Raw genomic sequence first — 19,317 nt, 5'->3', positions numbered from 1 at the left:
CGAAACCTCGTGCGGCTTGCTTTCCCGCCCCTTTTCGTCCCGTGCCATTTTTATTTGTTCAAATTTGAGTTTCTGAAGCCGTTTAGTCTGACGGGTAAACGTCTTGAGAAAAGTCAAGCCGCAGAATTTCAAACAACATCAACACGTTTGCTTTGTTGACATCAAAGTGCTGTGCTGTAGCGTAGCGGCTGGCTAACCGGAGGCTCCGGCTCAAATGTAGATCCATTCTACACGTGAAGGGCGTTTTTGCCCTTGAGACTTCACACCTCACTTCTGCTGTGAAGGAGAAGAGAAAAATATTTGTCAGGAAAATGGAAAATACACAGTGGGAAGGATATTACATTTCTTTGGAGATTTGGGTTTCAAGCATATCAAAGTAATCCGTCACAACAATTGAACAATTAAATCACATCGTTATCTTCATCGAGCCAATTTCCATAGCTCTTTTACGTCTACATTTCGACTTTCATTCAAAAAATAATAATCATCTTTTCATAGCAACGGCTAAAAATAAAATCATAAAGCCATTTTCATCACGACCACCTGAGCAGAACACGGAGAAAAGCAGAGTTGAAGCCCCCACCTCGCCGTTTGTGCAAGATAATGTTTATTTTAGCAAGTGGCTAATTCTGGCGTGTCAAGCTTTGCAGAGACTGTCGGCAGGCCCATCATATTTCTGGCCACATAATTACAGAGAAATAAAATGATCGGGGCTACTCATTAAATGGGGTGAGAAGGAAAAAGCCAAAGCAACACAAAGGTGTGCTTCCATTTAAGGGATGGGACATTCTAGCAGACTACAGACAATTACATTCCAGTAAATAGAGCTACTGTTTGACAAGATGTTTTTCTTTTTTTTTGATGCGTGGAAGTGGCGTAAATGAATAATTGAAAAGCACTTTCAGGAAAATGTTCCCAGGCACAAATAGCGCTCGCCGCCTGTTTGTGTTTGAGGTGAAACAAGGCGCCTTCCATCAGCAATAGGAAATGGACGCAACAGGGCTCAGCAGGCAGCGTGAGATTGCATATGCATAATGCACCAGCGAAGAAATGCCAGTTAATGAGTAATTAATTTCCAAATCAAAATGCAGAGCCGAGTAGAGCACACTTCAATTGTTAGTGACTTCAATGGCTTTTCATGCAAGTCATTCAAATCTTTTCGAATAATATTTCATGTGTGCATTATACTATAATTGTTTTTATAAGTTGTGTTTCGTGTACATTTCATTGAATGTGGGTTTTAATGATATAATTATTTTTAATTAAATTATTATTATTTATTATATAATTATAAAATAAATATAATTATTTATAATTATTATTTTTAAATTCATATTATTCATATTATATATCAATAATATGAATTTCATTCTATATATTTAATCATTATAGTTATAACATTATATAATTGTTTTTATGTGTTCTGTTTTGTATGCATCCCATTGTATGTGTCGTTTTTAATCGACCTTTTTTCAGTAATATTTCATAACTGGTCAGTTTTATTTCAAATCCAATGCTGTATGAATTATTGAAAAAAAAAATCTGATGATAAAACTTCATGTAGTGGACCTTTTTTTTTTTTTTAATCCCACAAAGTCTCGAGAATGGAGTCAATTACTTTCTGTATGTGGATAAGGCAAAAAAAAGAGTGGAATGGAGTTGGCGAGCAGATGGAGCAGTGAGCCATGCGAGCCATGCGAGCCATGCGAGCCTGTTCTCACCGGTCACGAGCTTCATCCATCATCTGCTGATCTCTCTTGCTCATCATACCTGAGTCTCATTAAGGAAATGTAAGCTTAATTGGAAATTGTGTGTGTTAATTCTCTGGCATGTTAGAAACTCAATCCCGCTTTGCATCTTGAGCCACATTCCCGCCACTCACGCCGCAACATGATCCCAAAGCAAACGCTGAACGTTTGTCTTCGTCAGAGCATACGTGAATCGGAATCGTCCAGGTGCAGAGCGTAGCGTACCGCATTATTGTTCTTGTCATCCCGGACAGACACGATGAATCTTAATGTGATTTATAATGAAACATAGAAGGCCAAACTATGATTCATAAAACATCCCCCCATATTCACGTCACCATCAATTTCTTTCGACCTTTAATATCTGCATCTTTTACGACAAAGTAATATGTATCCCATTTTTTTTCAATTCTTCATACCTTCCGTCCGATGTTATTCAACTGGCGAAAATGAATAAATCAAGCAATCCATCAATGAAATTCAATTACTCTCACCAGAGATGCGTTCATCATTGCAGCATTGTTACAACTATTTTGTATAACTCAGAATTTGAAAAGACCAGGTAAAAAAAATAAATAAAAAAAACGATTCCACATGCTAATGTTAGCTTAGGTGTTGGCCATGGAATATGATATATTTATGATCTAAAGTGTATATGACTTTGGTAGCTGTATCATGCTAAATTGACTTTTTGAAGCTTTTTTTCTATGAGCTCTTACATTGTGCTTAATATTCCATAGTATTGCATTGAGTGGCCTCCATTTCTGCTCCCTGGATATTTGGACACCCCTACAAAATGACGTAATCCCTTAATAGCTAGCACACTATATCGGGAATAGCGTGCACATTCCACACAATTTGGAAGACTGCCGTTGGTTCAGATGACGCTTTTGTAGGCCACCTTCACAGGAGTTGGCACGCTACAATCTTGGAAAGCCTTCGCCGCCGTTGAGTTTGGATCACAAATGTCTCAAGCAAACTAAGTTGGGGCTAAAAAATATTGAGCTTGCAGTTTCCATCAGCCTTGGCTGCTCTGTGTGTGTGTGTGTGTGTGTTTTGGAGATGATTGGGGATCAGAATTAGCCTCCAGTTAGAGAGCCATCCAGCTGAGTCTGGCTTGTCCTTCAAGGTCAGCGTGATGATAGCTGGATTCTAGCAGACTTCCGCTTGGTATCTCAGGTGAGACTGCTCCAAAATAAAACGAAGAAGAAAAGATGGGGTCAAGGTGTTGCTTGGGCTGGGCTGGGCTGGGCTCCGCTCTTGTTTCAAGTCCCGCGACTCTTTAACATATGAATGATAAAAGCACTTCTGAAAAGTGGCTGATGATTATGTGCGAAGCTCAAGCGCTTGTTGTGTGATCATGTGCAGATGAGTGTGTGGGAGGTGTGTGCGTGCGTGCGTGCGTGCGTGTCTTAAACCGAGGACATGACTCTCCCTCCACACTTGACGGGAGTTCAGTGGATTTGTCTCTGTAGCAACGAGAAAGATGTTGAATTTCTTTGCCATTCTGCGAAACAATAGGCCTGAGCAGCTTCAAGCACAAATTGTTCTCAGCAGTTGAAACTTGAAAGACCAAAGACAGATCAATGGATTGATTGAATGGCGAAGACAAAAGAAAGCAATCTGGGGACAGTGGAATGATTCCACTTCATATTCCAAAGAAATTGAAATAAATCAAATTCATTCAAATTAAAAAGAAATGAAATGACTGCAAACTGTATTCAGAAAAGAGTCCAAGTAACAGTTAAAAATGTCAGTAGAATGTATGGAATTTCATCAATACTTGTATTGAAATATTTTGAATAAATAGGTGGATCGTGTAGATTAAATATGGCAAATAATCATGAAAGTATCCCCCCCCCCATGCATAGTAATAATAAGTGACGTCACGCCAGAACGGTAGGTGCGACATAAATACGAGCTATTATTATGATCATATAGTCTGCAATGCAGCAATACTGTATATTTAGTCATATTCATAAATATTGATGAATTCGGCAAGAGGTCGAATTTTTTTTTCCCCCTGAAATATCACCGTGACGTCATAGCGTATTGCGCAATCTTTGGGACTCGCTGATGCGCAAGCTTTTATAGGTAAACCTTCAAAAAAATGAAAACATGTCCAAAAGTTGATGTGATGTATTTCATGTCAGCATTTTAAAAAAGCTTTCTCTGACTGACATGCGCTGATGGTCAGCGTCAAGTTCACCTTTGACCCCATCGTCTCTGCATTCTGGCGAGTGACTAAAGCAGGGTGTCATTTTTTTTTTTTTTGTGGGGGGGGGGGGGAAACGATGGCCTAAGAATCTTTTGAGACTTGCGCTATCATCGGTTGACAGCAATGAAAAAAGAAAAGCTTTGCATGGGCTCTGACTCAACAGGAAGTCTCATAAAAGGCGATCTTGAAGCCGCTGTCCTCATCATTTAATCATCAGCTGGAGAAAGCAACCTGTCCAATCAATACTGATGCAGCATGAGCGTTGCTTTTTTTTTTTTTTTTGCCAGTAAACAGCTCCCACTGCTGGTATAGACGCCGAAGGCAAGCGATGCTGCAAAGACTTCCACCATTTTCCATGAAAGTGCGCAGGTGGAATCCTTTTAATTTTTTTTCCATGTGTTCATTCACGAGCAGTGCCAACGCATCATGAGAAGTGGATGAGCAGTGCTACCTATCCAAATACAAGTCATTGAGCGGCCAGCTGCTGTTATTTTGGTTCCGATGAAGTAAGTGTACTGTGGGGGTGTGGAATGTGCCATGTCCTACTTGCAGCGAGCGAGCGAGTGAGCCTTCCTTCCTTCCCTCCCCTCTACCGCTCTCTTCTCATCACACTCTTCCCACTCGTTTGTCCTCTCCAAACTTTGCTCATCTTCGGATGCAAATGCGCTTTTAAAAATGCTCCTGGACTTTGGTTGCTTGCACCCGACCAACAGAAAAGGAAAATAGTGACAGCCAAAACTCATTGCAACATCACCCCGACAAACTTAATAATGATTACTTTTAACACTGTAAAAAGGATCATTAGAAAAAAAAAAAGTCATTTTAAAATTTAGCGCTCTAGATGTAAGTGCACTACATTTTCCTCCTTCCTACTACCGCATACGGAGAAAGACCACTAGAGGTCAGCAAAGGCAGGATTTTATTTCAAGTCCTTCCGATTTCAAGAAGACGGATTATTGTGAAGTGTGAAACTCTTCACCTGGGCCTTCCTCGAGTGCTTGAGAGGGTTCTATGTGAGGAGAACCTGCTCACAGACCATGCATGCTGGATTGAAGGTGCAATCCAGAATGTGTCTGCGTGTGAAAAACAAACTCCATTCACCGCTACGTCAAGTCCAGCCAACAGCAGTTGAGCAGCAACCAGGGTTAGGGTTTCAAATTTGGGTTAGGAATTTAAAGTAGGGTTTAAAACGAGGCTCTAGTCACATTTTAAACCGGGGTTAGGGTTTCCAACTAGGGTTATAGGGTTTCAAACTCAGCGTTCCAACTTGGGTTCGTGTCTGAAAGTAGGGAGTCAAACTGGGCTGTCAGAGGAGCTGCTGAAGGTTTTATTCTCGTCTTTTCAGGTGAAATATGTGCGTTGATGAAAATATTCCTATCTGGTTTTTCAATGCAAATGCATTTTCTCATGCTCATCTTCCACGGAACCATCTGGAGCAAGCAGAAGCCTTCCTCCGCAAGTCACTCTACAGTAAGCTCCCCTCCTCCAGATGCTGGCAGCTGGCCTTAACCTCGACACAAAGAAGGAAAAAAAATGCAATAAGGCCGAAGATAGCAGCGAGACTGACCCCCGTCCGACGTTAAAGCCTTGACACATCCATAAGCCCCAAATCTCTTTAATACAACAGCCATTAGGAAAGTGCTGAGCTCTTCAGCAGCTAAGACAAGCAAGCGCTTCAGCAGCACTCAGCATTCACGGCCCGTGCTCTACATACGCAAGCGAGCCCGTTCCCACATAAAAGGAGACGGATATTTATAGAGCCCTTTGAATGGCTGCTCCGTTCGGGATTCCGTTCGCAAACCGAGAATCCCACTCGCACGGGTTCGCTAAATACGCCGATTCATTTTGATTTGGATTTCCTTCTGATTCAATCATATTATGTATGACACAATCTCAAACGCTCCTTTATCGTAGCGCCCCACTTCTTTCATATGCCTTTGAGCATTTGCAATAAAGGTAAAGGTGCCACAGTGTGAAATGCTCGCTAAACGCTTCATCGGTCGTTTCATTTCATTTCCAACTGCTGTCTGTGGTTATTTTCTCAAAAGTGCATTTTATTCCAGACCGGAGTAGATCAATTCAATTTGCATTCACGTGAGACAGTTGAAGGATTCCATTTCAGATTTGCTGAAATGGATTGATCAGCAAAACCGATGTTCCAACGTATTTCTTGCTCTGTTTCCGGTTAAACGGGGCGAATTTCATCGGCGGGGCCCCTCGATGAGTTCAGCAGATGCTCGAAGCCCAAAAAGCATTTCATCGGACGAGGCAAACGAAGGAAGGAGCCGGCGCAAAGACCTTAATATGTTGATGAGTGGTCAGTTCTGTTTGCAGTCACGGCTGGATTAGATATTAAACGTGGCCTAAATCACTTTGTGCTGACGGATTTGGAAAGGCATAATCCCAGGTGCGCCTTTTAAAAGGCGGCGCCCCGCCACCGTGGTCCAATCGTAGCCAGGTCCCTTTTCGGAAGCTCCAAAAGAAACGCCGCACGCACGAGGGCCGACGCTAAGCGCCAACCGCAAGCATGAACGGCACCGAGGGACCTTATTTCTACATCCCCATGCTGAACACCACCGGCGTGGTCCGGAGTCCTTATGAATACCCTCAGTACTACCTTGTCAACCCGGCGGCCTACGCGGGTCTGGGCGCCTACATGTTCCTGCTCATCCTGCTGGGCTTCCCCATCAACTTCCTCACCCTGTACGTCACCATCGAACACAAGAAGCTGCGGACCCCTCTCAACTACATCCTGCTCAATCTGGCCGTGGCCAACCTCTTCATGGTCTTCGGAGGCTTCACCACCACCATGTACACGTCCATGCACGGCTACTTTGTGCTGGGACGTCTGGGCTGCAACGTGGAAGGCTTCTTCGCCACCCTGGGCGGCGAAATCGCCCTCTGGTCCCTGGTGGTCCTGGCTATCGAGAGGTGGGTGGTGGTCTGCAAGCCCATCAGCAACTTCCGTTTCGGGGAGAACCACGCCATCATGGGCTTGGCCTTCACCTGGATAATGGCCTCGGCCTGCGCCGTGCCTCCCCTGGTGGGCTGGTCCCGCTACATCCCGGAGGGCATGCAGTGCTCCTGCGGGGTCGACTATTACACTCGGGCCGAGGGCTTCAACAACGAGTCCTTTGTGATCTACATGTTCGTCTGCCACTTTGTGACTCCGCTGGTGGTGGTGTTCTTCTGCTACGGCCGTCTGCTCTGCGCCGTCAAAGAGGCGGCCGCCGCTCAGCAGGAGTCCGAGAGCACCCAGAGGGCCGAGAGGGAAGTCACCCGCATGGTGGTGCTGATGGTGATCGCCTTCCTGATCTGTTGGTGTCCCTACGCCGGCGTGGCCTGGTGGATCTTCACGCATCAGGGCGCCGAGTTCGGACCGGTTTTCATGACCATCCCGGCCTTCTTTGCCAAGAGCTCCTCCATCTACAACCCCTTGATCTACATCTGCATGAACAAGCAGTTCCGCCACTGCATGATCACCACCATGTGCTGCGGGAAGAACCCCTTCGAAGAGGAGGAGGGCGCCTCCACCACCACCTCCAAAACCGAGGCCTCGTCCGTTTCCTCCAGCTCCGTCTCTCCCGCGTAAAAGGGCCGTCCGAGAAGAGTTCCCCTCCGCGACCGAAGGCTACCGTCCGTCTACTTCAACTTCTTTTTTTGTATTTTCACCAACAAGTTGGTTCAACCTAAAGACAGTTGCAGGGAAGATCAGTCGTTTCCGTGTGTACAGAATATTCCACGACGAGAGTTTCCCTTAGCTGGAGAGGGAAATGTCGGATCCTATATCGATAGGGCTTATCTTTGAACGTAGACGCATGTAATCGAAGGCAACGTAAAATAAAAGGCACTTTGCAAATCATGTTGATGTTTTACTGACTCGAGTGATGACGGAGGAATAAGTGGGAATGTCTCCGATGGCTTTCTGCTCGCATTTGAAGTTGCGTCTCGACGCACTCCTGGGTCACCTCGGATTTGGGACTGGTTCTGGCTGGCGGGGAGGGGATTATTTCTTGTTCATCGTAATACGGTACGTGACTCAACAGCACTTATCACGACCAGGGTTGATGCGATTAAAAGAAAGGTGACACGAGCCAAAGACGTTCGAGATAAAATGAAGATATAAATGGGCTTAATCATTAGAATATTATACAACTAACCAGCAGGTGTGATTCCTGAGTTTGGCAGAGTGCCATCTTGGGAGTGTTATGACCTTCTGCTGTTGCCATAGCAACCACTATAGAAACCAATCTAGCCTGGAATACAGATTTGGAAAAAAAAAAAAAAAAAAAAAAAATGGGAGTATGACGACGTCGCTATGAATTTGTATGGAAAACTTTATTTTGATCATAAAAATAGCATTCACAGATAGCTACATATACAGTGTAATCCATCTCAAGGAAAGAAGCTGGATAAGTCAACATCTACTTGTACTTAGACTAATGTTATGTATAGCTTCACGGATCAAATAAAGCTATGAACAATGTCATATTTATATATGCATAGTTTTATAAAAAAAAAAAAAAAAATGGCCCATATACATTTACTGCTCTTATCAACACATCCACAGTCTGGAGCACATTAGAAGAAATAATCATGTTTGAAGAAACACAGACTGCATACAAGTGCTCTATAATACAAAGGCAGGCTAACCATCAACAAATAGCTTTGAGCGCTCATTCCAAAAGGTCTTTACATACCTGATCCAGAGTAATTCAACATAGTTCCCAGAAATCATCAGGTCCATTCAGAGATTTAAAAACACATCAGCACGTTCCTCATAAATTTCTCTTTTGTACATGTAAAAGGCAACATTTTTATTCCTCCACAAGTTCCTCATCATCATCACATAGGAAAAATCTTTACAGGAGATGGATGGCCCAAAAAGGTGAACATAAAAAAAATAGATTTTTTTTTTTTTTTTTCTTCTCCTTTTTGTGTGGACGACAGTGGTCACGTACTGAAGAATAGAACCATGCTTTAGCTGGCCGGGGAAAGGAAAAGTCAACTCAAACCAAGAGCTCCACCTTCTGGAGAGCTAACCCTAACCGCGTGGGCCTTCAGTAGCCGATGCATTGGTTGACAAACAAAACTAAAGAACAGTAAACACGTTGAAGAACAGCAGTCAAGACTCCAGTGCGGTGACGTATGTGGTGTGGCTCAGCATGGCAGTTTGGTGGTCTCCTGTCCTCGGAATCACAAAAAGCCAGCAATTGGCGGATTCTCGTCTCAAATGGCCTTTGGGATCCATTACATTTCAACAACATGCTATGGCTGTGTCAAGTAGGGGCTGTTTTTATACCACATGCTGGCCAACTTAGCATTCTTAGCATTAGCAACTGAGATATTGTTCCGATCTTGAATGAATTCAATTGGCTAATTAGAAAAAGTGGTCAAGCTCAACTTGAATTCATGCACGCGTCTCGCGCTTTGGCTTGTGGCCGAGATTATCGGTGGGAAACGATAAGAACGGCCGTTTTCCTTTCGCTGTCTGATTTGGGGAACAAAAATGGTGTCAAGCATGCTTTTCCAAAATACATTTTTACCATTTCACCACGCTCACTCGAGAGATGTGCCAAATGAAATTTAAAAAAAAACAGAACATCAGACGCACCAAAGAAATAAATTATTTATGAAATCAGCACTCTACTTTAAATCTTCCAGTTCTTCACTTTTGAACATTATCCTTTTTTTTTTTTTCACAGTTCTTGTAAGCCATTGGTGATTTGTGCTATTATTTGTTCATTAAAGTAAAAAAGTTGGAAAAAAAAAAAAAAAAAAAAGCACAACTGGAAGCATGTCTCATGTAGCATATGTTGGGCGGGGCTATCCATTTCCATTCAGCAATGCAGACAAAAAGCAAAACCACCAATTTCATACGCAGGCACAGACAATACTTGGATTATATACGACCAACCAGTGTAAACTGATGGGATTGTACTCCTGCTGTTTTTAGGAATCTCTGGACGAGGGTCACAACGAGTCAAGTCCACCATCTTTGTGAGGGCGGTTCCAGTGTGTGTGTGTGTGTGTGTGTGTGTGTGTGTGTGTGTGTGTGTGTGTGGTCGGCTGCGCTCTAGATGCTGAGGTCTTTGGGGCATTCTTTGTACAGCTTTCTCTTGGGCTCAGGGAGCTGCTTTGGGCTTTGGCAAAGTGTGTTCTTGTTGTGGCCAGCATTGTTCTTCATCATGCCGTAGTAGTCTTTGAGTCTGGGCGCCGCCATTGCCGCCGCCGCCGCCGCATACTTGTTGCTGTCGGGGGAAGAGTCCCGCTCCGTCGGAAAACGTCTCTCCGGCGTCCCGTTGGCCCGGTGATGCTCGGAGGAAGCGTCCCGCGTCAGGTTCTTGGCGGCTCGATGGTAAGCGCCGACCCCGGGAAGGGACGACGAGTCGGCGCCGTTGTTGGAGCGCGCGGGGGAGGCGGCCTCCGCCGGCGAGTCCTTGAGGAGCCTTCGCTCCGAGAACTTGCGCTCGGGGGTGAGGAAGCCGCCGTCGTCGCGCTCCCTCTCGGGCGTAGCGTCCCGTCGCGCTCGCTCGGCCCTGCGATCCATGGACTTGGCCCGCCTGCGGTCGGGGGAGAAGCTGCGCCTCGGCGAGCGGTCCAGGGAGCCGCGGCGCTGCGCGTGAAACCTCCCGTCCAAAGTGGAGCTGCTGTTTGAGAGGCTCCTGAGTTTCTGCGCGGCGGCCGCGGCCTTCTTCCCCGAGTTGTCTTTCCTCAGCGTCTTGAGGAGCTTGGAGATGCCGCTTTCAGACTCGGACTTTTTGACTTTGCGCCCTCGCGTCTTCTTGTTGCCACTGCTACCGTTGCTGTTCTCCGGAGACGGCCGCCGGGGGGCGCTGTGATTGTTAGTCCAGGTGTGGTGAAGGTGAGGGGTCAACTGTCGGGCTCGGTAGTCCATCTGATCCCACCCGGCGGCCCTGTCCCTGTTCCTGTCTCGCCCACGCCCGGCCTCCTCCCGGCGTGATGGTGTGTGAAGGTCTGGTGGATAACTGGAATCCAATGAGGTGTGATATCGGCCGTTGGCCGGCGACGTTCTCACTTCCGAAGTGTTTTGTGCCCCGGGTGTGGGAGGGTACCCGTCATTGCTGCCGTCTGGAGGAAAAAAAAAAGGTTCAATAGAGTGACACGGACACGGCGGTAGTGACACGACGGAACCGCTGGGCGGGGATTCAAAGCGACTCATGCATACGTGTGCATGGAGCGGGTATGGCTCACAGTGATACACGAGAACCTTCTCCACACGGACGGAGGTTGCGCTGAAGCGACACGCGGCTTCAGTACATTTTGCCTCCGGGCGGCTCAGACACAAGAGCGGGCGAGTGCGAGCGGGGCGGGGCGGGGTTAGCAAAGCATTCAAAACAATATGTGGTGCACGAGGGGGGGGGGGGGGGGGGGGGAACCCCACAAACTAAAAGGAGGCGGGTTCGAAAGATTAGCCAAGTTGCTATGGCGGCGGTGGCATCTGATGAGCCAGTTAGTCCCGCCCCTTTCCACATGTGCGTGGGAATAATGTGGAAAGTTGGCACGACATGACAGGAAGCTTGACACAAAGAAGGAAGGATGCAGGTGATAAAGGAAGAAATCAAAAGACACGACGGGGAGGGGGGGAGGGGATCATGACCGACTTCTGGCTACAAACCGTGGTTTGATTTTGGCCCATTAGGTAGAAACAGGGCTCTCCCATCTTGTCATTCCTCATTGTACCCACAGCGAGATGAGGAGCCATCATCGCTGGAGGGAGGGAGCGAGAGAGCGAGCGAGCGAGCGAGCGAACGGGAGGGAAGAGCCCAGCCAAGAGAGAAAGGTCAGAGAAAAACAAATAAAAACAGACAAGAAGCAGTTTTACATTTCAAACTAGGAGACAGTAGAACACTTTCAAGAAGAAGAGGAAAAATTCAACCTGACAATAGGACAGAAACAATGACAGGAACTCGCCATCAGAGGAAAGCACCACTTTTGTTTGGACAGCTATCAAATGTTACATTTGTTGACACTCCAGTCAGTCAAAGTGGTTTCACTTTTAAACGCTGTCGCAGTCTTCTGACTGGACTGGACTTTCCAGGAAGAGCCGCAGCGCGTTCACAACGCCGCAGGCTCGTTCACAACGCCGCAGGCTCGTTCGAGTGGTGACCAGAACACAAAGGTATCCAAGACTTTGACGCCGGCCGACTCCCGACTGGTTTTGAAATCATTGAATGACTTACAGACAGAATACAGTCAGCGAATTCAAAACACACATTGAGTCAAATAAGTTCTCAAGTTAGACTTTGAAATCCAGTTAAAAACATTTCTAAAAAAAATTGAATTCAAAATTCTTTATTTTGCTTTTGAATGTCTGAAATGATATTTTGTAACATGACGCAAATTGAGCTAACTTGTGAATAAAATGCACCATATAAATAAAACGGCCTCAAAATAAATAACTCCAAACTAGAGGCGGGAATAGTTCCTGAAGATTGAAGTCCAAACTAAATGAGGCCACATGTTGCCCACATCATGGCTCCATACGACCTTTAATAGCAGAAGGTCAACGTTTGACAGACGAGAGAAAATGTGACCTCAGCCCATGTCGGCCGGCCATCGTTCAATGGGGAAAGATGAGAGCCGAGGAAAATGTCATCAACCTACCGTACTCGGGTACAGATCCGTCCCCGCGTTTCAGGACCAGCCGTGCCCAGCGCCCTCCGTTCTTGATCAGTTCAATGGCACGTGAATGCTTCATGTTCTTTGTGCTCTCGCCGTTAATTTCCAAGATTTCGTCTCCCACCTGGAAAAGAGCAATTTGTGAGCGATGACGGCGGGTGGGTGGGGAGCGCTAGGCTGGCTGACTTTTCCTACCCGCATCTTGCCGTTCCTGACAGCAGCTCCGTCTTCGGCTAGTCTCAACACATAAAGGTCCATGTTGTATTCCCGCCCTCCCCTCAGGCTAAAACCAAAACCTTTGCTGTCGCGTTCAAGGTCCACCGAGTAGAACTCGTCCTGCGAGTTACGGAGGGGGAAAAGATGAAGAAAAAAAATAATAATAAACATTTTCTTCTGTTGCAATAATTTCAAACTTGAGAAGTGAAGCATCCTCACCTGTGACGTTTGTGTAGGTGGAGGAGGAGGAGGACCTCCTTTCGACTTGGAATTATTCCTTCAAAACCATGGCAACAGAAAAAGATATAGACAAATATACAATATAATATAGATAAAACACGTATTTAGAAAAAATTGAAAATAATATAAACAAAATAGATCAAACGAAACGAAAATAGATACAATAAAAATAGATCAAACATAGCTAAAACATTGTTTAGTATTTAGATATAAAAATTGATAAAATATAGCTAAAACATTGTTTAATATTTAAAAAAAAAAAAAAAGAGATGAATATCGATAAAAATATAAACAAAAATAGATTAAATAAATATATCAATTCTCGATGTGCACCCACCGAGACTCTTTGGACTGTTGAGGAGTGTGCGTGGTGGTGATAGTAGCGATCTTCTCAGCATTGGTTAGCAGAGAAGCATTGGAAGACTCTGGACGACAAGTCGCAGATACTTTTCAAACATTTGGGGGATGGCAAAGTTTGAAGTCACGGGAATGTTTGGGAAAAAACAAAGCCTTACCATCACCGGGGATGATCCTGAGCGAGACGCTGTTTCCGGCTTCCTTGATCAGGTTGACGATGTCCGAGTGGGACTTGTTGGTGATGGAGCAGCTATTGACGGCCAATATCCGATCGCCCACTTTCAGCTTACCGCAGCGGTCGGCCGGGCTGCCTTCGATGATGCGCCCTATTTTGTGAGGCATGGCCACGCAAGCGTTTCCAGCTTTTGTGTTGACGAGGTGTTTGGGTGTGTTGGTTGATTGATTGATTGATTGATTGGTTGATTGATTGAGGAGAAAAGAAGAGACAGGAAAACTATGAATTATCTTGGATTCCCCACAATCAGTTCAAGCTAATGAAATCCCCATACATGCAAATGATTCCACAAGCAATCTGTCTGATGTGGAAATCAAATAAACGACACACTTTAGGAATCAATGAAATATTTGGTCTTCAGTAGAACAGTGTTATTCAATTCCTCCATCCTTCTGACATTTAGATGGTGTCACTCCATCCAGATAAGGAGATACCTCACGGGACACGGCGGGATTTAACGCCACACCAAACCCGGGTCACAAAGTGACGATGAACGACAGCTCGTAAAATGTATTAGTTCTTTTTTTTTTTTTTTTTTGGAAACGCGTTATTTTTATATCTGGACTGGCAATTCAATGGGGAATGTGTGGAGCGCAGCACATGAAAGTCCGTTCCACTCACGCTTTCTACCCGAGCGAGAAGACAGCAAAAGCAAAAAAGCCTCAAAGGCTTTGGTGGTATTGGGCTTGTTGACGAGCGCCCCACCCCCCACATCATGGTCCCTCCCGTGGATGACACGTGCCATCTTTCTGGCAAAGACCTTGGCGTGACTTTGGGCACACGGAGGTAGATCAAATCAAATTTGTCGGAGCTCATCACAGAGTTTTTGTTGTCGACGGCCGTAAGCGGACGCAGCTGTGAGGTCTGGGAATGGGCCGGGATGATGTTTACGATAAAGCCGCGGCCGGCCGGCCTGATCCTGTCGGAATGAGTGCCGCGCATTTCTAAATCCCTAAGCTCATGATAGCGGGGTCGCTGACCTTGCTATTAAGCGCACCCCGGTCAAAAACCGCAGCGGAGGCGACGACTCAAACGCGCTTGGAAAAAAAAAAAAAAAAAAGAAATAGCTCAGAGACCCAAATATGGCAGCTTTGAAGTAACTGCTGCATAATGATGATGAATGATTTGCAGAGAGATGCCCGAAAGCAGAGTCAAGTCAAATCCTGCCACCTTTTTGGCTTCAGCGGATTGACTCACCAAAGGTGGTGCCCGCGTCGGGCCTGGAAACGGAGGACACGATGACGAAGCCGAAGCCCTCGTTTTCCCCGCGTTGGATCTCCACGTCGTAGGGCTGCAGAGAGGCGGGAACCACGGCGCTCCCGCTGCCGCCTCCCCCGCCGCTGCCGATGCCGCTGGTGGAGCCGCTGCCCGAGCTGACCGTGTTGAGAGAGTTCTGGCTTCCTTGCGGGGTCCGCTTGCCTTCCGTCAGGCTGGGCGCTTGAGTGCTGCTGTGGTGGGAGGAGGCCGGCGACGGCGGGATGTCGCCTTCCCCTTTGGAAACTGATGACCACGGCAAATTAGACCAACTGCGGTTGGTCTCTTGGTCGCGCCTGGAAAAGGCCCACCTGGGAATCCCGGCGTCTTACGTCTAACGGTGAGGTTGACGTGACCCTGCTTGGCCGCCTGCTGCATCAGCTGCACCACCAACTGATGAGACTTGCCCACCACCGCCGTGCCGTCCACGCAGATGAGCTCGTCGCCCGACCGCAGACGTCCGTCCTCGTCCGCTGCGCCGTACTTCACGATGTGACCGATGTAGATCTGCAACAAATACAGGCGTTAAGGAAAGAAAGTGGAACATCCAGAAGACTCGCAAATACTCACGGGCTCCCCGGGCTCGTTGCCCCCGAGAATACGGAAACCGAAGCCCGTATCCTTTCGCCAAAGGAAAATGTCCTGCTCTTGACAGTCTGGCACTGATGAAAAACAAGAAGAAGAAAAAAAAAAAAGCAATCATGAAAATGTGCCCCAAAGACGGACAACATTGAGCAGTTTGCCTTTACGGTAATCACCGAATGCATTTAGCAGCAATTGATAGCGTGTGACTTCCATTTGGTTTAATGAACACACATCCACGCTTGTTTGTGCAATTATTGATCAACAAAGCGTGTCCGCTCGGGATCCTCGCCTCATTGAGCAACGAGCGGATGGATGAGGATGCAAACTGGCTGGCTGTGCCCTTGTCACACTCGCAGATGTGCGCTCTGACGGATCACGAAGAACAACGGTAAATTGCAAGCCTCCGCTGACCACACGATTGACGATTTGCTCTCATCCGCATGGCCGCGACATCACGTTAGTGTCGTCGAAGCCATTGGCTTTAGCTTGTGGGCTCGTGCGGTCTCTTGCTCAGCCTTAATTGAAATCGTCAAACTCCAAATTTGGCCCGTAGTAGCATTCTATTTGGCCCGCAAAGACAAATCGTGCATCGATTTTGTGTCAATACTTTCATTGCAATTTGTCTTCACTTTTTCTATGAATTTTTATGACCACTCGTCTTCTTACAATGCAATGATTTCAAAACTAATGATCATCCTCTACTGTATATAAGACGTTGATAGTCATAACAGACTTTCGAAGAAAACTACGACGTTCTCCTTTTGTCTTTCCGTCATTCTCGCATCGACATCAATTTAAACTCCCTTTTTTTTTTTTTTTTTTGGAAACAATTCTCCTACTGGAGTATGAACTCTGAACACACAGACAGAATTAGGCCTCTTTGACAAGCTCTTTGTCTCTTTCTGGTTTCTCATCCTCCCCACATGACTCTGGATCTCCTCCAGGGGTTATCAAACACACGTATACTAATCAGCCGCAGCTTAAAGCGGGCCTTTCTGGGTCCGGTTAATATTTAATCAGCAGCAGTCCTAGATTCCACAGGCAGCCATGATTATTAAGCGCCCCCGCTTGCACTACCGCTCGCTCAAGTCGACTGCGGGATCCGTGAGCGAATAATGCAATCACGTCAAATGGATGTGGATCCAGGGTTCCCCATCAAGCGACCCATAAGGCCAAAAGCGCTCAAGACCTTTTCGTGCGCCAAGATTGACTTCGAGCTTGTAGCATGCGCCATTCTGTAGTTTTCCTATCGGCGACTGTTTAAAGTGAAATATTTGGACACGGATCTTTATTGGGCAAGATTAGCTCGAGGCCAGTTGATGCATCTCGTTGATGTCGAAATGGAACGTCGTTGTTGTCATGGTAGCCAAGTCCCAAGGTTCCAAAGAAGCTCTTTCCATTCATACATATTGAATAGCAAAACTGAAACTAACTGAGACTTTGACTTTTGCACAAAAAATGTTCTCAAAATGACATCAAAGCAGATTATTATTTTTTTTTCATATCAATTTCGCTTTGATTCCAGAGAAAAACTAGACACAACGAGAAGAACTAAACACTGCTGCTCTAAACACACACGCACACTCTTACAACAATGTTCACACAAGTGCCCGAGAGACTCTTCCACACAATTGTAACTCACTCGCCAATCATTTGTCAAAATACGTCGAGCACTTAAATGTTGACACTCACGTCTGCTCTCGTACATGCTCCTGGACTGAGCCCAGATCTTAAAGGGGTCCGGCTTCTTCTGGAGGGTGAGGGTGCCGTCCGCCGGGTCCAGAGGGGGCAAGCCGGGCAGCGGGTGGGTGGGGGCGTCGGGCGGCGGCACGCCAACCTCACCGGGCATGGCGCAAAGCGGCGGGTGTCCGGGAGAGTCGGTGTGCGCGCTGCGGTGGCTGCATACGCTGTGCTGGGAGCTGCTCTGGCTATCTTTCCTCTCCAGCTGGTGCTGAATTGCACAAGAGAGAAGCCGGTGAGCAAAAAAGGGTGCAGTGGGTGGAGAGGTGGCGGCGTTCACGGCCGGCTCTTTTTTGGCGTCTCTCGCTCGGAATGTTGGAAGACTTGGTCGCCATGGTTGCGAAAGAAATACAGTTGAAAATCTCAGAGCTTTTTTCTCAAGGTTGGCCGCATTGTAAAAGCCCAGAATGACATCTCTCAAACGTCAAATTCATCACAGGGTGACTAAACTCATTCATGGGCGAGACCTTTCAAAGTCTTTTTGTGACACAAATATTTTTCACTCAGGTGTAAATCCACTTGTTAAGGCTTTGGTAAAGATTAAAAGAAAAAGAATTTCCATATTGTAATCAATGACAGCGTCATGAATATTTTTTTTAATTTCCACATGGATGCAACCGCGTGCTTGTCCTGATATTTTGCACCTGCTTGGTCAGCATGAAGATTTCTTTTTTTTTGCTCAGAAAAAGTCAAGCTCAAAGCCCCACAAAACTAAAGGGCCCACTTGGCTACATCTCTTCGAAAGCAATTTATTGTGTTCATAACGCTTATTTTGTTTTGGTACAGAAAATGGATTAGTGTATTAGTAAGAATGATTGGCGGAACTTTTGGCCCATGGTTGACCTAATGCCCCCCACCCCCCTCCCTCCCTCCCTCCCTCCCTCCCTCCCTCCCCCTGAGCTAGATACGCTTTGCCGCCCACGCCGACTTTGTCTGATCCCAGCAAGTCTTTTTCTCTTTGCATCACGCTTCTCTCCGATCCAGCAGGATTAGAAAAACGCAGCTGGCCACTACTGAACAATTCAAAGAAGGCTTTGCATGACTTGAGCGGCAAAAGAATCAAAGAAGGGGAAGAGGACAAAGAAGAAACGTGAAAGCTGCGGAACAGGCGGGAAGATGTCAGACAGATCGTTAACGTTCGTTCATCCCATCCGGGCGCATGCACACAGACAAAATCTGCACTCACCACCAGTTTGGGACTCCTCTTGGCAGGCACCACTCCTGCAAAGCAGCGGCAGAGAGATAGAGAAATCATTAATCAGCTTTCCACTTGGCCGCCGTTGATGAGAAAGTCCCCAGGCGATGGAGCAGATAAGTTCCCGCAGCCCGGGCAGGTCACGGGCGCTCGTCTCACTCCTCTCTGGACGACTCTGCCAGAGCAACAGCGAGCTTCTCGTCTCCTCGCCGATCTAAGTGATCTCCCCGCCCCCTCCCCTCGGCGCTCGCTATTCGCAGAGGAGCTACCTGCGTTTGACAGGCTGACTGATGGCGGCGGCCGCCGCCGCTCGGGATGGCCGTACTCGGCCACAGGTCTCCCTCCACGTGAGCTCCAAGCGGAGAGCGCCCACCCCCAAACCCCCCTCGGCAGGCGGGCTGAGCCATTGGCCATTCCTTTTCGTGCCTCTCTTTTTGCTCGTCGGCACGCTCGCCTCAACCTTCTCATCTGCTACGCCACCACTCCCCTTTTCTCATACGGCAGTTAACCAAGGAGATCAATCTCATTTGTGCTAATGAAATATTCATACTATCGGCAGTTATCAGGGGAGAACGTCGGCGGCAGTGTTGGGAATAGGCCGCCTTCCCGCTCGGCTGCTTCATCTTCACATCTGACACACCTCAGCAAATTAAGCACTTGGATTTATACACATGCTACCAATGCTAAGTGACTACACACATATGTGCATATATACTACACACTCGTTCTCCCTGGCTGCTGCCATCTATTATTACAGCAGCACGTGGGTGTGGGACAAAAATAGACAAATGAATGCATGAAGGAAAAACACGGGAAAACAAAGATCATACAACAGAGTGGCATTTTTTTTTTTCTCACTCCAAAATAACACATAACAGATCCATTA

At 46.6% G+C, this 19,317-nt stretch overlaps 2 protein-coding genes across 8 annotated transcripts in view; one reads left to right on the top strand and one right to left on the bottom strand.

Annotated features, from left to right (window-relative positions):
- The first annotated feature begins 6,493 nt into the window (after nucleotides 1–6,493).
- Nucleotides 6,494–7,558, top strand: LOC147063016 (rhodopsin). Its single transcript, XM_085929606.1, has one exon. It carries the CDS (start codon nucleotides 6,494–6,496, stop codon nucleotides 7,556–7,558), a length of 1,065 nt encoding a protein of 354 aa, XP_085785732.1.
- A 727-nt stretch (nucleotides 7,559–8,285) lies between these two features.
- The window catches only part of LOC147063015 (membrane-associated guanylate kinase, WW and PDZ domain-containing protein 1-like), a 41,035-nt gene continuing 30,003 nt past the window's right edge, over nucleotides 8,286–19,317 (bottom strand). For 6 of the 7 annotated variants that reach the window (XM_085929540.1, XM_085929549.1, XM_085929566.1 and 3 more), the window contains 11 exons: nucleotides 18,423–18,457; nucleotides 17,189–17,447; nucleotides 15,482–15,573; nucleotides 15,223–15,418; nucleotides 14,855–15,157; nucleotides 13,581–13,784; nucleotides 13,403–13,490; nucleotides 13,045–13,102; nucleotides 12,805–12,945; nucleotides 12,595–12,733; nucleotides 8,286–11,058 (listed from right to left, as the gene is read on the bottom strand). In XM_085929540.1, coding sequence (XP_085785666.1) covers nucleotides 10,043–11,058; nucleotides 12,595–12,733; nucleotides 12,805–12,945; nucleotides 13,045–13,102; nucleotides 13,403–13,490; nucleotides 13,581–13,784; nucleotides 14,855–15,157; nucleotides 15,223–15,418; nucleotides 15,482–15,573; nucleotides 17,189–17,447; nucleotides 18,423–18,457 — 2,531 coding nt within the window. In that variant the 3' untranslated portion in view covers nucleotides 8,286–10,042. The remainder of the gene's footprint in view (nucleotides 11,059–12,594; nucleotides 12,734–12,804; nucleotides 12,946–13,044; nucleotides 13,103–13,402; nucleotides 13,491–13,580; nucleotides 13,785–14,854; nucleotides 15,158–15,222; nucleotides 15,419–15,481; nucleotides 15,574–17,188; nucleotides 17,448–18,422; nucleotides 18,458–19,317) is intronic. The other variant, XM_085929557.1, reaches the window with a different exon arrangement.

Source organism: Syngnathus leptorhynchus, chromosome 1 (genome assembly GCF_054491065.1).
Source record: "Syngnathus leptorhynchus isolate UIUO chromosome 1, UIUO_Slep, whole genome shotgun sequence".
In the NCBI taxonomy this organism is placed as follows: domain Eukaryota; kingdom Metazoa; phylum Chordata; class Actinopteri; order Syngnathiformes; family Syngnathidae; genus Syngnathus; species Syngnathus leptorhynchus.
Note: the sequence above shows the minus strand (reverse complement) of the source record. Positions and strands in the feature narration are given on the sequence as shown.

What these genes read in the sequence shown, in the direction of transcription:
- LOC147063016 (XM_085929606.1), top strand. Translation starts at nt 6,494, where the DNA reads ATGAACGGCACCGAGGGACCTTATTTCTACATCCCCATGCTGAACACC.